The sequence below is a fragment of the Anopheles stephensi genome, chromosome 2 (assembly GCF_013141755.1).
Source record: "Anopheles stephensi strain Indian chromosome 2, UCI_ANSTEP_V1.0, whole genome shotgun sequence".
NCBI lineage: Eukaryota > Metazoa > Arthropoda > Insecta > Diptera > Culicidae > Anopheles > Anopheles stephensi.
In genome coordinates, this window is record NC_050202.1 from 85,475,799 (window position 1) to 85,492,357 (window position 16,559).

The window sequence follows — 16,559 nt, forward strand, 5'->3', positions numbered from 1 at the left end:
TACTAATTGAATTCTCTTCCTCTCTCTCTCTCTCTCTTTCAACAACAGGTAAGGAGCAGCGTTACATTTCCTCTTCAACAACACATACAACCCACAAAACCTAGAAGTGTAGTAGCTCATTTCCATCTCCGTAAGTAATCGCTTGTTCAATGTCTCAAAACTTCAAAATTCTAAAAGGCACGATAATTGTTTCTTTCATTATGTTACGCTTTTTTTTAAGATTTTCTTTAGTGCTAGCTTATGTTGCATGAGGTACAAAAGTTCAGTATAGTCAACGTCTTTTCTTTTCATTTGCGCTTGATCATCTAAGAAAAACGAACCAAACTTCCCATCCTTGTTTTCCCACTGCCAATCAGCTGTCCAGAGGTCTCCTCTATCTATTATTTTAGCTTAAACTCAGCTGCATCTCTTTCTTGAAGATTTTACTGAGCAGAGAAAAAAGTCAAATTGATTGCAAATATCCCTCCACCAAACATCTGTTCTTGCTGGCGTTTCGAGGATATCGTCCCGATTCTCACGGTCCATCAGCGTCCACACGGACTTGGAATCTCACACGCACACATCACGTCACGGTATCCTCTTACCACCGCCGAGGGAAGACACCACGAGCACGCACTGTCCAACGCGCATGGGACACATCCTTTTTTTGCTTCCCAGCGTCGCTAACTGTCCCACCAATAATGTAACTGCCATCTCCTAAAGGATGCGCCTAGAAAATGCATCCCGAAGAATGGGAAAATTTTGGCGAATGATCATTCCGCACCATGATCACAGCGTCTTCCCGGCGTCTTTTTTTATTAATAAAACCAACCGTCTAGCGTCACAGGCGAATATTTTTATCTACCCTGTGCGGGTATCGATTTGAGCCAGCAAAAACGAACACCGACAGACCCAGAGACCCACAGAGAGAGAGAGAGAGAGAGACGAAAAAAATCCTGGAGACCCTGAATTAAAACCCCGAGGGAAACAAATCTCATATCCCCTACCTTTGAGGCGCGCGAGGACATTTACGCACCGCTGCCAATTCTTCGTCCTTTGACCGTGCGTTCTTCGAGGTCTTCAGAAGAAACGGAAAGAGGAGAAAAAAAACCTTAGGGGTAGCATGTCTATCCTCGGCGATCGCTAGGCGAGTGATCGGAGTTGGATTGGGTTTTTGGTCGACCCAGCGCATAAATTGTTTTTTAACGCTTACTGATGTTGCTACCCTTCGGACGAGATTTTTACTCACACACACAGTTTGAAGACGGTTGTCCCTTCGTACCCTGAACCATGGGTTAGTTTTTCTTCACCGTCATCGCCAAGAAAATCCGGGGAATTGAGATTTCGATGCACGATCATCTTGCGCCAGGGTTTCTAGGGCCAAGAGCGAAGAAGCTGTAAGGGCGATAGAATGCGAGAGAGAGAGAGTTGGAAATGTAATCATGCATGTTCCAACTCACATACGCAATATTCTAATGCGCTTGAAGTAGCCAGGGAGTGAAGGTGATTTTGTAAAGAAAGGTCCTTTCACGGATAAAAAACAGCGCGAAGACCCAAGACCCTAGACGAAAAGAAAACCTCACAAGGATTCACGTGCTTTATAGCTGCCTGGTGGCTTCCATTTTTCGTTAGGGGTCCACCGTGCCGGCCTAACCACCCCTCGGAGAGTAACGGTATTTCTTACCGAAGGATCGGCGAAGACTCGTTTTTTCTTACGGTTCGCTTATGGATGATTGTTTTTTTTCTCCCTGTTTTTTCAACAGTCATCATTTCTTCAGGATCCAGGATTCTAACGCTTTTTTATGTGTGTGTGTGTGTGAGTGCGTTTCTCATTTTCCGTTGTTTTTTTCCCTCCCGGTGCCAGCGTTCACGGAAATGGTTTTGTTATTAATATAAATCAAAGATATAATTAAGCATTCATTCGGAGTCTTGCTGCTCACTCTGTTCCACGAGGACTACCGGAATTCTGATGGTAGTGGTCCTTTCTCGTTTTCACTGCATTGTTTCGCGCGCGGCGTGTTGATTCCGCAGAGAAGAAGGCCTAGCCGTTGGACGGAAGTTGATCGACCAAAAGGACGACGGATGTGGTGAATTTGATCCTGTGCGTAACTCGGAACGTTCCGAGGCAGTTTTTTTCTTCTACTTCCATTCCGTTTTGAAGGATGCGTGTGTGTCTGAGGGTTTTTTTTTTCTTAACATAACAGCTTCTTTTGTATGGTCCCCGTTATTCGGTGTGTCCGGGACTCGTAGAAGACCAACAAAAAAAAATCGGTATGCACTCGTATGTCATTTGTACTGTCATCCTGGGCGAGAGTGAGGATCGCTTCCTTTCTTCAAGATACCAACAAGAAAAAAATCTTAAGAGCTTTAACAGAAAAAAAACGTTTCCACTATCTCTTACGCATCCTTGCGTGACCATGATAAGAAGTGTGTTTTTGTGTGGTTTTCCATCACGGACTACTCAAAAGACTCTTAGGAACCCAAGTTGCTGCGTGTGAGAGAGAGAGAAAGAGAAAAAACGCTTGATTAATTTTCACATCTTCACACCAACGACTAACGGAAGCTCGATTCCGACTACCGGAAAACGTTTTCCACGGTCGATCGAATCGCACCGCACAATACGCAACCGACCGGATGTAAGCCTGTGCCGTGTTGGCTTGCGCATTGGTCCGCCTTCTTGGTCGGCGCCCACAACACACACGCGGACTCCGAGCAAAAGGGATTTCGATACCGAAAGGATGTGCGGCGTATGGTGTGTAAGATGATTATTTTCTTTACATGCCCAGCGTTTGCCGTTAATCGATTGCCAGCTGTGCGTTCGGGGGATGGACTGCAACCTCGTAACCATGGGCCGGGGATTCGATCGCACAGCGAAAGGATCATTTTCGTCTCTTTGAATGCAACTCGACGGAAATGGGTTTTTTTATTCGAAGGAGGTGTGTGTATCCTTTTTTTTAAGCTTTTCAAGATAGTTGCGAGAGGCGTTCAAGACCCACAGAGCTGCATTGGAAAACTATTTCGAAATCCGCGCAGAATCTTTTTTTTATTGGGTGAGAATCAAGATGATGCAGTTTTGGGTGATGAGAAATAGTTCGGATTCTAAGGAACAAAGACATTCGCTGCGGGAGTTGAAGCTTACCAAAGAAGGATCTCTATTTCGCGTTCCACATCCGTAGAGGATATCCGATTTCTTCTTCAAACTATTTTCTTACTCAGCATAACATACACAAGACGATATCATCTCTCCAAATTTAACATCCAAACCCTCGCCTCAACCTCATCCAAGAACAAGGCCCAAATAACCCCCCCCTTTCTGCTAATCGCTCTCTGGACACAAAACTCTCAATCATCTCGAGCATCGTTGCTTATCACACACGCGCATCGATTGCCTCAGCGATATGTCCTTACCACACTCGATTTGCCGTTCGTTCGGTCATCCTACTCACTCACGTAGCAGGTCCCACTGCAATGCCAGTGGACGGACAGCATTATCCTTCTGGTCATCCAGTTGTACGATGGGCCACCTCCCCCGATGGCCAATCGTGTGTGTGTGTGTCGTTCGGTGACGGCAAAAAGGGTGGGCAATCCACCCTCTCCACCGGCAGCCCACTTCACCACACGCGAAGCAGAAGCACGCACCGAGCATGTATGTTCGGGATTTCGTTTGCGGTATGTTCGTTTCGCTCCTGCACGTTGCAAGCCCCTGAAACACCCTGTAAACGCTTTCCCTTGACCAGACCAGGTCGTCCTGTACGGGCCGAAGTTTTTCCTGTGTGGTGAATTTGTTTTGTTCCGCTTGCTTTGTTTGCTTCTTCCGAACTTCACGGACACCACCGCCACGCTCTCTTCTCACCACTCACAGCGTGCTGTAGAAAGAGGTGTAAAAAAACTGTTACCCCTGCCGTAGAGCCTGAGTGTGAGCTTTTCGCCTGCTTGTGTCATGCTTTCTCACTCACTCTCACCCTGGTCACGCGGTGAGTGAGATCCTGCGTTAGGGGTGAGTGAGCGAACGTTGAGAGTCCGCAGTGAGAGTTACTCTGCTGTTTTTTTGTACTCCTTCTCGCTCGCTCTCTCTCTCTTTTCTCTCTCTCTCTCACACATCAGTTGGTCTAGCGTTTTTTTTTTCTCGTCTTGTTAGGGTCACCCAAAAAAGGATACTTCACCTTTTTGTTGCGCTCTCTCTCTCTCTTTTCTCTCTCTCTCTCACACATCAGTTGGTCTAGCGTTTTTTTTTTTCTCGTCTTGTTAGGGTCACCCAAAAAAGGATACTTCACCTTTTTGTTGCGCTCTCTCGCTCACACTCTCTCGCTCGGTGAAAAATATCAAACGAGTGAGCGAAACAGAACACTTCTACCGATGAGCGATTCCGCGCACTGGTGTGTGTTATGAGGGGTTGAGTTTTTTCTCTTCACACTCGCTCTCCTTGTCGCTCTCTCCCCATCTCTTTCTCTCACACACCACCCAGGAACAAGCACGATGCAAACAAAAAAAAAAACAATCACACACAAGCACTCACTCACACAAGGGTGCCGTCCGTTGGTCCTTTTTTCCTTTTCCGGGTGGGTTGTTGCGTGAACGAGACAGCAAACGAGCTGACCCACCGGGCGCGTACGTGTGTGAGAGCAGTACGCATGCTTTCCACCCTTCGTGCAGTGAGTGCGTGGTGGTGGTGCGTCCGTGTGGTGGACAACGTCTTCCACCAGGGTGAGTGTGTGTGTGGCTCGAGACGAGAGGCGACCGTGGCGAGGACAAACCGAACGGAGAACTCCACCACACGCCGGAATATCGTCGTCGCGAACGGACCGTATTCCGTACCGGAGTAGCACCAACCACGAACCGTGCGTACACGTATCTGACCCTTTCGCGTCCAACTGACCGTCTGGACGTCTCAGAAGGAACTCCATCGTCCAGCCCCAACACTCCACCAAACTCCGAACGATTCAAAGCAAAAGGCTCACGAAAAAGCCATGACGAAACGCGCCAAAAGTGTCCCCCGGTGACAGACAGTGTGTCTGTGCCTGTGTGAGCTCGTGAAAAGTGTGCGTTTGTGTTCGAGATTTTAAGTGTCGTTTTGTGGGTTTTGTTTTTCGCCCCAAAGTTCCCAGTTTTAAAGCGAGCTTTTTTCCCGGAGTGCCCACAACACTTTAAAGAACAAGGCTTTCCTCCTCGGTTACGGTGGTTTCTTTGTGTTTCGTTTATCCTGCCCGATTTCTACGTATTAATGTTGTTTGTAATGTTTTTCCAACGGTGATGGTGATAAGCAGTGGCAGTGATTCGTATGTGCCACCAGCAAGTGAATTAAGTACACACACGTATTGATTTTTAGCGTGCAAGAGCAAAGCATGAGAAGCAAAGTTGTGTCCCAGGTGCCGGAATTGTGATTCTCGACGTGTGTGACGTGCACGAAAGACGGAAGAAAGTGTTTGGTTCTGCGTAGTTCTGGAGTTACCGCCTGCCAAGCGCCCAAGATGCTGTCCACCAGCGAAGATGCCGGATTCTACTCGCACAATCGCGATCGTGAGTTTTCTCCCATACAGCACAAAAAAATCGTCCCCAGTTTTCTTTGGTACGGGGAAGTTTTCGGTCACCTCCTGTTCTGGCTGTAATTGTAGCCTTCTCCCAGGAAGGCTTCAGAACGCGGTAAAAGGGTCGCGAGTGCTGGAGTCACATTACACACTGATTTTGGTGCTCTTACTAAGCGAAATGCAACAAAGAAATCGGAGGTCCTCAGGAAACATGTAATTTGCACCCCGTTTTCTTAACGCCCCGTATTACTTCCAACGTTCGGTTAGCAATAGGGAGTAGCGGACATTTCTTTTAAAGGCGATTTAAAGTTCTAACGGTCGTTTAAAGCGAGATCGGGCTTTTCGTTCACGACATTGAGGGGTGGGTTTGGCGAACTCCCCCACACCAAATTGGTGTGATAAGCGGAATCGCCACGTCCATCAGTTATCGATCGCGAAACGGCGCTGTGTTGGGGGGGGCGAGATACTGATGCAGCTGCAGCCTTGCAACTCCAACCACCTTTGTGCCCTTGTTTGACACTTGATAACAACCGCAACGGTTGTCAAACCGTGGATGCGTGGGTGAGCCTCTCAACCTCGCTCTGACCTGCCGGCTCCGCTTATCTACTTTGCATGCTTTCCCTTACCTTTGGCTGACAGTGGGCCAGCCCTAAGCCAACGAACTGTATGGATTCCATGGACACCACCCGCACATTCACGGCGGCCAACTTCCGATTAGTCCAGCACAGGTTCCTCCACGGTGCGAGAGGGTAATAAAATTGGAAAATAAAGACGATAAAGCTGGAGTCCACCTAGACGAAGGTGTGAGTGAGAGAGCGAGACGTAAAAGATCAGCAAACTACAAATACTGAGCAGCAACAATGTGTCGGTTTGTTTCCCTCGGCGGCTTGCAAACGGGCCAACAACACCCCGTGTGTGTGTGTGTGTCCGCGTCCCCGGAAGTCTCACCAGTGCAGACGCGTCCACCTTCGCACACCGCAAACAACTGATAAGCGGTTGGAACGAAAAGCTAAAAAAAAAGGTCCACTGGTCCGGTTTTTCTTGCGGGTGTCGGATGTATCGGTCTGTGATCCTACGGGTCCTACGGGACGGGCTTTGGCAAATATTGGGATTGTGTATTCCACCACCCGCGCGCGCGCGCTGATAAGCGTCCAGGTCTCGATCGGGGCCGAAAACGTTTCAGGTTACGCAGTGGGGTTGCGGGTGGTGATGGCGGCTTAAGCGGCCAAGCGTCAAGTCGCACCGCCACAAAGCGAGGGCGACGATGATAAGGCCCTGTGAGTGGATATGGGTTTGGTTCTTCTGGTGGCCTCCACCGATTATTGCTCCAATGACCAGAAGGTTGTAACTGCTGGGCTGCGGGTCCCTCCCTCTTTCACCCTCTCTTCGAAACACCCCCCCCCCCCCTCGGTTCACCCAACCACCCACGCGACAATGCAAATATATGTACACAAGGGTGTTTTTTTTTCTCCTGCGTGTGTGTGTGTTAAACTTCAGTAACTCCACTATCACCTTGTGCGAGACTGACTCTGAGGGTTACACGTTGTGCCCCAACGGGGTGTCGTCGGTGTTGGGTGACGCTTTTTTTGTTACAACCATCCAACCGTTACTCACCCGACCAGCGGACCGAACCACTGACCGAAGACACTCGCCGCGAACCGGTACGAACAATCAACATTTGTACAGTGATTATTTAAATGTACGGTGGACTAGTTCTTCAGGGTGGATGCCTTCGTCGGCTAGAACTTTATCAGCTTTATCTCAAGGTATGGTTTGTAGTCCGGTCAACTTTCTCCTGACTCACACGGCCAACCCGGCCGCACATGTCACACATGTGACTCTTTAATCACGTTAGAATCGTTGCTTCCGCGTACAGCCGCGACACAAATAATCAGCCCCGGACATCGCCTTAATCGCCCCGAGCCTGTCCCAGTTGCGCCTAATCCCTCGATAGTGTCCTTTGTTTTTTTTGGCCTTCCGTTTTCCTCGCTCTCGGTGGCCAGTGACATCAAATCAATGATTTGACATTTGCCCCAAAGGGAGGTGGTCAGAATCAGTCTACTGGGAGGAATGGGAGTGTGGCCCAAATTGGACATATTTTTGGTTGCGGGAATACTTCTGCTTCTGCTTTGGAAGTCCGTAATCATCGGAAATAGCCCAAGGCGTCTGCACCGTTCTTAGCTCTTTTTTTGTTGTTTTCCATCTCACCACCCTCACCAGTAACGGATGTAATTCGGGGGTTCACCCGAAAGCAAAAAAGAAACGGCCCTTCCACCCTCACCGGGGCGTGGGAGATGAAACCGAAATATCATTTATAACTTCCTAATCGAATTTGTCCGTCTCGCGTCGATTCGCGTCTGGCGTCTGACGGAGCGCGCGACCGGTGGTTGCGGTTTGGCGAAAGGTTGTCAAGGACCTTCTTCTTCTTTTTCTTTCCCAGAACCGGAACATACCCCCTCCTCCACCTCCCTCCCCTTCATCAATACGATCCCCCGGTTTCGGTTTCAATCAAAATCGATATGAATAAATAAATAAAAATATTGTTGTTGTTCCTCACCATACGAGACGGGGACGGTTTTGTCACAGTTTTTTTCTGGACGATTGGACAGCGTGCCAATAATTTATGCATCGAAAGTCAATCAAATAGTCGATCGAAAAGCGTTATTATCATTGATTCCGCTTCCCACACTCGGCAGGACACACAACAACATATTGGCCCCGGTCCGGTTGAGATTGTTTTGTTTCCCGCGGTCGGGTCTCACATTTTCCCGTGGTAAGATTCTGCTGACGGTGCGGAACAATCGTCGCCGTAGCGATACCTATCAGCTCATTTGGTGGAAATATTGCTACTGTTGTGGCAGGAAAAACTCATACGGGGGAAGCAATTTTCCTTCCGGTGTTCCGGACACTTACACTTCTTTGCTGTATCGGCGTTTAGCTTGATTAGGTTTTTATGGTACGGCTTACAATAAATAGCATTCCACCGCACCGATATGGCCGGTGACCTGTTTCGTCGATGGAAAGTCATCCGATAAAAAGCTCGCTAGCGCAATTTCGCTGCGCGAACAACGAATGATTTATCATTCCACGTGTTTTTGCGTCTTACGACACGTCCATTTTTTTGTTTGTTTGGCGTCCTGGAACTGTGTGTCCTAAAACTACGAACTATTCCTCGTAGAAGCTTCTGGTTGCTTTGGGATCGAAGGACATTTGGACTGCTAAAGAAAGAAAAAGGGGGAAGAAAGAAACTCGGCGACTCAGCGGATGTATTATTGCGATGGACCAAAGGGCGTTGAATCGGGCCGGAGATGTCCTTCCTGAAGGCTGAAGGATGCTGGCTGAAGAGAATCGTTTGCATGAACATGAAAAAACGGCCCGGTTGCTCCTGTTTCGTTTATGAATTCCGTTTTTCTTTGCGTCGCCTTAAGGATCACGTGATTTAGCTCGAACGCGTCTTAAGAATTTGTTTTCCCCGAGAACGCGCATTAAACAAGGGTTAAACATCAAATAGTTTGCCGCTCGGCTCACAAGACGTCTAGAAGCTCTTTTCCCTACCAGCAATCGATAATTCGACGCATTCTGACTCGTTGTGCGTGCTGCGTGGAAGTATGCAAACTGGCGACAACTGTCGATTCGAGTGTGAGCGCGCGATCAAACGCCAAGTAGCCGCGCGAGATTTTGCCCCCCCTCGACAAGCGACAGACTGCAAAACCCCTCAAGATCGGATTCAATGAATTTGTTTCGACCGTGCAGCTGTGCAACACCCCCCGCAATCTCACTTACACACACACACCCGGTGATCGGATGCAGTTTGCTGCAGTTGCACTTTCAAGCAGAGAGCAACGAGAGCAAGCACCGAAGTACATGTGATGAATAGCTTGAATAGCGATTGAAGGGATCAAGCTGGCGGTGTGCTCCGGGGAAGTTGGAAGGGAAATTATGATGGTTGACAATGATTGACCGATTTTTCGGTACCCCGGCACACATGCACTTTTTGCTGACCGAGATTCCTCCGGGTCGTCCTGACTAGGCGGCTGCCACAGCCACAGCTCATGGATCGAATTGAAATGTAAAACCTCTAATCTTCGGTCGTCGTCGGTTGCTTCAGTTTGCTTTTGACCTCGATTTGTGCGAATGTGCGTGCTCGGCGAAAGGACAACAAATAATGGCGGCGCAGGTTTTCCGGCGAGCCTGGATCAATATGGTCATGGAAAAAGAAATTGATGCATTTTGGTACGCATTTCGCACAACATGTCAACCCACTTTGACGGTTTAGCTGTCATCGGTGTGCCAGTAGTAATGGGTGACAGACAGACAGACAGACAGACAGACCCTTGGGGGAGAAAAGTGAAGCCCATTTTAATCCTTTTTTGCTGTGTCCCGAATGCAGTTTGATGCAGATGTTTTCTTCTGCTTCTTTCCGGTTTTTCAATCCCCAACAAACACGTGGGCCACTGTCATGTTCGGCTGGCTCTCTCGTTCACACTCGCTCGCATACGGTCTCCATTGGTCACTCAGCGGAAGCGCACACACACGCGTAACGCAACCCCTTTCTTCGCAGTCCATTGGTCAGCAGCGTGCGTGTATGTGTGTGTGTGTGTCTGAAGGTGCGTGAATCGAAGTGGACGCCCATTTTTCCACTCATCATTCTCTCGCTCACACCACCGCTCGCTGTCGGACGGGCCGAGAGGGTTCATCTTCTTGTTCGTGTCTTCACGGCCGTTTCTCTTTGGGGTTGATATTAGGAAAGAAGTGCGTGTGGAGAAATGCAATAACAATAAAATCAATCATCCCTCTTTCGACATCGATAGGCAACGGTCAATACGAGAGAGAGAGAGAGAGCGAGATTGGTCATTACATTTGATTTGTGGTTGTTGTCGGTTCGGTTGTGTCCAGCATACTACAACCCCGGACAACCCCTCGGGGAAAAGGGATTATTTCCACCCAACCTCCCCCCAGGTTATACGCACACCCATTGACCACTCTCAATAAGGGTAATTAAATAAGCCTGATTTACGGCAGTGGCCCCCGAGGAGCCGACAAGTGCCAGTGCCCAGTCGTGAAGGGTGTTAATCCCTGGGCGCGTGAATCTCATCCCCCTAACGAGACCGGCTTTGATCCGAGTCAGCCCTGCCAGCCTGATCCAATCCATTCCAATCGATAGCGGGCCTGCTGTGCGGTGGATTTTCACGGGCCTACTGTGTACGGGTGTAGTTTTATTAATTTAATGACGCAATGACAGCCGGGTCATGGCCTGGAGCATTATTCTCCGCCTCCCGTTCCGTACGTTCCTTTCCATCCTGTTTGCACATCAATTTGCTCCCGATTAGGTGGACAGATTCCGGGTGGACTTTGGGAGACTCAAAACCCGGTGCTGCCTGTCTCCGTCACAGCAAGCCATTGTTTTTCCTTCACTTGTTTTTCTCGCTGTTTGCCGTTTGGCTTATCTCGTGCGTTCGCATTATGCACTCTCGTTTCGGGGGATTGATAAAAGCGGCCACATCTATTGGATCATTAGTCATTTTCCCGGGTGCGAGTTTTTCGCGTCTTTCATCACCCGTTGGGGGATTTGGGCGCTTGAAAGGTTTTGTTTTTGTGCATCAATACACAATCGATTGTTCTTTGCTGCTAACTGGACCAACCATTGGAAGTCCACGGTTTTCTCTTGTTTCGCTGGTGAAAGGGAAAATATGGAAAGCAAACTAATGGTTTTCTTTGTGGACGTCGACTACTCATTTATCATATTATTGATAGTTGTGGTTGGCCACACGGAGAGGAAGCTGTGTGCCACCAGCCGATGCTTATCGACGACTATTCGACCTCACAGATTTAACCTCAAGCTTAATTAAAGCGATTGATGCCGCGCTGTTTCATTGCTTTACTGCAGCATAAAAATTAGCCCTGCTTTATTCCATGCATAAACATTACCACCACCGTTGAGATGGCGCAGATTTTGCCGATAAAAAAGTGCCCGCGACATCAACTTTACGATCGTGCACACATTGTACGCCAATCATAATTTATCGATTGGCTATTTAGCGAAGGCAAGTGAAAGAAGTGGGACTAATTAATAGACAAGCGTGACAATCGTGTATGTGTGCCTTTGTTTCTCATCGATTCCGAGAAGTATCTCCAATGCTCTATTAATGCGAAAATTATCATATTAATTCGTTTCCACTCTTTTACGGTCAATTGTCGCGGCTTGCTTGCTGCGTCCACGCTGCATTTAATGTGCTGCCGGCGTATCCGTTGGTAACCGACAGTTCAAGTGGGTCACACCAGCTTCATCTGCCGCAAAGATTGATCGGAATGGCCACCGGGAAGCCCAGGTTGCGGAGTGTCCACATAGATTAGCCGCCACGCAGCAGCTTTATGGGCACCGACCGTCAAGCAATCCAACCTGCTTTACGACCGAACCCTAACTTCTGACCCGTGTCGCAGTGTCTGCTGTCTCGGTTCTGAGATTTTTATTTGCAATTTTATTTGCCACTTCGGCGTCTTCGAATCTGTGTTCCATTGCGTCGTTTGCACCTAAGTCGTTCGGCAGTCGGACGCACTCCCTTTCCCAGCAAGAAACACATTAATTACACATCTTCCCATCGGTTGGTGGAAGGATATAGTGGCTGGTTTCCTGGAGATATAAAATCGAACCGGATTTATCCCGCTACGCTAGTCGCTAGGTGAAGATGGCGAGAAATTTATTATATTAATTCCGAAAAATGAAAATAGCGCAATTTATAACACCACTCGATATAAATAAAGTGAGCTAGAGGGCTGGCTGGATGGGGTTGGAAGGGCTGAGTTGTTGGGGTTAGAGACAGGGGCGAGTCGGAAATTGGTAGCGACTTTTATCACTCACTAAAACTGTTATCCTTCGGTATGTCCTTTGTCTTTGGCCGGCGAAAGTTGCCTGGTGGCCGAGTGGAATGCCACCCTCCCCCCCCTAGTAGTGGGTACTTTATAAAAGTGTCAAGCTGGAATGTCGCTCCCGAAGCCTTCCGGTTTTGTCACACTAACGGCCCAGCGCGAAGACCCGTAGCTGCTGGAGCTAGATGGAGCGTTTTAAAGGTGGTAGCTATTATTCTTGTAGCTCATAAAAATAAAACCGAACCCTGGTTCCCTCTGGTCTGGTACTTGCCACTCGCTACTAACCACGATCTCTCGCCAAAGTCACGCCGAACTTCTGGAACATCGGATAGCTGGTCAGATTTTCGGTAGCCCTCAGAAGGCGGCAAGCTCACCCCGGTCCACAGTTGCTTTAATTAAAATCGTAAAGAACAACACGGTGATGTCCTTCCTGCTTGCTCGCTGGAATGCGTCGCCAGGAATGGACTCAACCTGGGGAGAGGAGGAAGTCTGCTAGACGACTGACGACTTCTGGATCAGTTTTTGATGGTGGTTTAGACTTCTTCCTAAACTCTTTAAAATGCTCCCTCCCCACGCCTAAGCAACCCGTTATCCTCCCCCCATCGCCATCTTCAGCAAATGCGGGGCTCGCATGTACGCAACGGTGGCGGCACGACTCCAGATTTCCTCACGCAACGACCGAACGACCGAACCACCGAACCAAAGAAATCTAATTAAATTCATTAAATTAGCTGTGATGAGATAATAATTTTTAATTCTTCGCCTATTTCTTCTATCCCCCCCTTCCCTCCCATTCCCTCTCTCTCTCTCCCCTTTTTTTGATCTGTTCCCTTAAACTCTGAATCCTTCCACCATCTTGTCCGTGTCCTGTGCGCTTTTTCCATCATTCCCACAAACGCTTTCTCTTTCTTTCTCTCTCTGTGTGTCCTTATCGACTACTATTCATGCTACTGCTTGACTCTCTGTGTGATTCCTGCTTTAAAAAACCCCCCCTTTCTCTTCTTTCCTGCTCAATCCTTCCCAACAATTTACAACTCTCTCCGACACACACACACACGTGCCATCACATCCTCCGCTTCTTCATCTAGATTCCGAAACGGGAGATTCGGACGGCACGCAGGATATCCTAACATGCGGGTCGTGTCAGAAAACGTTCGCCCTGTCCGACATCGTGCGCTTCATCCAGCACAAGGTGCTCCAGTGTAACAAGGAAAACTATGGCCAGTGCTACACGCAAGGTAAGAAGCACTCTAGCCCGCCCACCTCCCCCAAGAAAAGGCGCACCCCATACTCACCCATGATCTGGTCCCGTTTTGTATGATCCAGCCGGTGGTACCGATCGTGACTCGGACACGGATGGCCGTCGGCTCATGTTGACCAGCACCAGCAGCACCGCCAGCAGCATCACGACGCGACGTGCCTCCATGCCGAATGTGTCCTGCCGGGTGAAGCAAATCACCACGGCCAACGCCACCCCCCTCAGCACCAGCACCGCGTTCGATCGTGTCCACACACCGCCACCGACCAGCCCGGCCGAACTGCTACGGGACGGCGCATCCAGCACACCGAAACAGATAGGTGATGGTGAGTATCGTTTCCGTTCGGTTTAAGTTTTGTCCGTTCTCTTTTTTTTTGTCTTTTTGTTTCTTTACTGCTTCGTTTTTCACTTTACGTTGCATCGATTTAGTGTTTGGTTTTGTGTTTTTGCTTTTCATTAGCATTTTTACTTTGTTTTCTACTTTTGTTTTGACTTCTTTAAATTTTCTGGCTTATTTTGCTTTTTATAATTTTGTATTTTTCATCCAGAAATCCACCAACTTTTTATCAAGTATCTCATTTTAGCGTCCTTTTTGCCCCGTTCTGTGCTCTATCGCGCGCGCTCGTGTGTGTGTCTGTGTCTCTCCTGCCTGCCGGGTTTCGCTTTCAGCTACACGATTTTTCACACCCAGCACAGTTTGGGGTTACGAGCAAAGAAAAGTCGCGAAAAAAGCCCCACCGTTTGATCCAATTTGCGCTAACCGAGTTAACAAACTAACGCTCTTCTTGGTTTTTCTAGCGATGACACGAAAACAACGAGGAAGTGTTTCTATTTCTTCTCTTTCTCTCTTTCTCTATATGCTCTCTCTCTCTCTCTTTCTCTCTATCTGTTTCCTAATACACCCGATCCCCCACCTACAAGCTACCCTCTTTTTGTTCTTAAGGATGTTATGTCAAGATAAATAAATGATTGCCTAGTTGTTAAGCAGTTCGATGTTGATATTGTGCCGTGTGTGCCGAAGACAAGCGAGCAACTTGAAGAACAATTCGTGTCCTGTTTCGATGTACACTGTTAGCTTCTTTTATTTCCTATCTTTTTCCTGTTTGTTTACTTAGTTTTGTGGGTTGCTTTTTTCATGTTTTCTTTCTAGTCGTGCTTGATGTTTTCTTAGCCAACTTTTGTACCATTCATACACATACTTCACCATTGAACATTTCGTTACATTCGACTGAGTGTTTTATTATTTTTTTATAAAATTTTCTCTTCTTTTTTCCCCAAAAAAATAGAACCAGAAAACGCATCCACCCATTGCCCGTCGCGGGGAGCCAGTCCGCTCGGTTGCACCCACCACGACAACCACAAACCGTCCGTCCGAGTGGCCGACATCAAGCAGGAACGCATGGACATCGATCCGTCGTCGTGCGGCGAGGACGAGTTCGTCGGCCGGAAACCATCACAGACCACCCACCGGAACGGTTCGCACGACGGCCGGCTGAAGGGTGGGTCCGATGCGCCCGAACCCAACAACACCAGCAGCGGTAAGTACAGCATCACCATGGCAACAACAACAACAAGAAACCCCTTTCTCTGACCACTTCAATTAAAAACTGCACTCATTGATGTTGACCTGAATGGGGTTGAGAGACCGATGGTCAGCAGGATTCCTGCTGTCACATGCTGGCCCGGCACTATCTTTCCGAAGCATCCTCTTCACACTCATTCTTTATGCAAAAGAGGATTTTTTTTTTCTGTTGAGTTTTTGCAAAACCCTAGGGTTGACCACTTCAATCTCTGGACGCAAGCCTTCACTGTGTCCGGTCATATCAATTACGGTTGATTAATTATTCATCACATCACCCCTTTGTGGAATGCAATCTGTAGGAGCAGGATTTTGAAGCGCCTAGAATGTGCCTGATTCCCTAAATGACCTAACCCGGTATCGCTCGCAGCTCTTGTAGCAACCGAGCGAGGAGCAGTAGAAGGAACCTAATCACTGCAAAACACTTGTGCAAATTCTTTCAACCCTAAACCCTGGACAGTAAAGTGGCATTAATGCGTTCTGGTCTGCATCTATTAACCCGTCCGCTGCTTCTACATTTGATTAAAAAGCGACCTGAGTTAAAAATCGATTCCAACACACACACACACACACGGCTCTCGTAGTCCACGTAGGGAACACCAACGTTGAGCCTCATTGTGTGCCGGCACCCTTGTGGGCTATTGAAAGTGTCACGATTCTTCTTGTGTCCACTCCACCGAAAAAAAAAACGAACGTGCCCAATGATGATGGGACGCCCTCCGTACGAGAGGGAGCCTACTTTTGCATCTAGTCCTCATTCGCATTGTTCGCACTGTCTTAACCTTCCTGGTCCACTACACTCGGTCGGAAGTAATCCGACGACCCATACCGACCGTCATGTCCGAACCCGTTGTAGGTGGCATTTTTTTTCCTGTTTTGTTCTCTTCATTCACGTGAGACGTGTGGGTACTGTTTGTTGTGCGGCTTATTTGAAATGCAGCCTCTCTCGCCCTGCTGCTGGCTACTGGGTGGGATAATGACGCAAAGACGGACATCGCCCGGAAAGCCCACCGGAAGGACAGTAAGTTCCGTTCTCAGTCGGTCGAACCATCAAAGAGCGTTATACATCTACGGACTACGCTAAGAAGGGGTTAAGCAGTCAAATGACTTGTGCACGTGAAGCCAGAGTTGAAGTGGCTTCAGCAAGACGCCGGTGGCCAAGAAGGCCGGAAGCCGACCATCTCAACCCATCCGGACCACCAGTCGGAAGTTGACCACCAAGAGAGTTGACTGTGACCACGTTTATCGTTTCTTCGTCTCACTGGGACGAACAGGGGGAAAAAAAATCTGTCCGGATTTAACCTCTTAGAACGCCACCACTCTCGATGGGGTCGCTCCCCGAACAACACAA

At 48.4% G+C, this 16,559-nt stretch overlaps 1 protein-coding gene across 3 annotated transcripts in view; it reads left to right on the forward strand.

Moving 5' to 3' along the window:
• Positions 1 to 16,559, forward strand: part of LOC118506210 (B-cell lymphoma/leukemia 11B) — a 61,893-nt gene that overhangs the window by 31,791 nt on the left and 13,543 nt on the right. Inside the window, exons 1-4 of one of the 3 annotated variants that reach the window (XM_036043027.1) lie at positions 4,508 to 5,496; positions 13,460 to 13,609; positions 13,698 to 13,955; positions 14,916 to 15,167. In XM_036043027.1, the coding sequence (XP_035898920.1) occupies positions 5,448 to 5,496; positions 13,460 to 13,609; positions 13,698 to 13,955; positions 14,916 to 15,167 (709 nt within the window). In that variant the 5' untranslated portion in view covers positions 4,508 to 5,447. Of the gene's footprint in view, positions 1 to 4,507; positions 5,497 to 13,459; positions 13,610 to 13,697; positions 13,956 to 14,915; positions 15,168 to 16,559 lie in introns of those variants that run through there. The other 2 variants (XM_036043028.1, XM_036043029.1) reach the window with 2 other exon arrangements.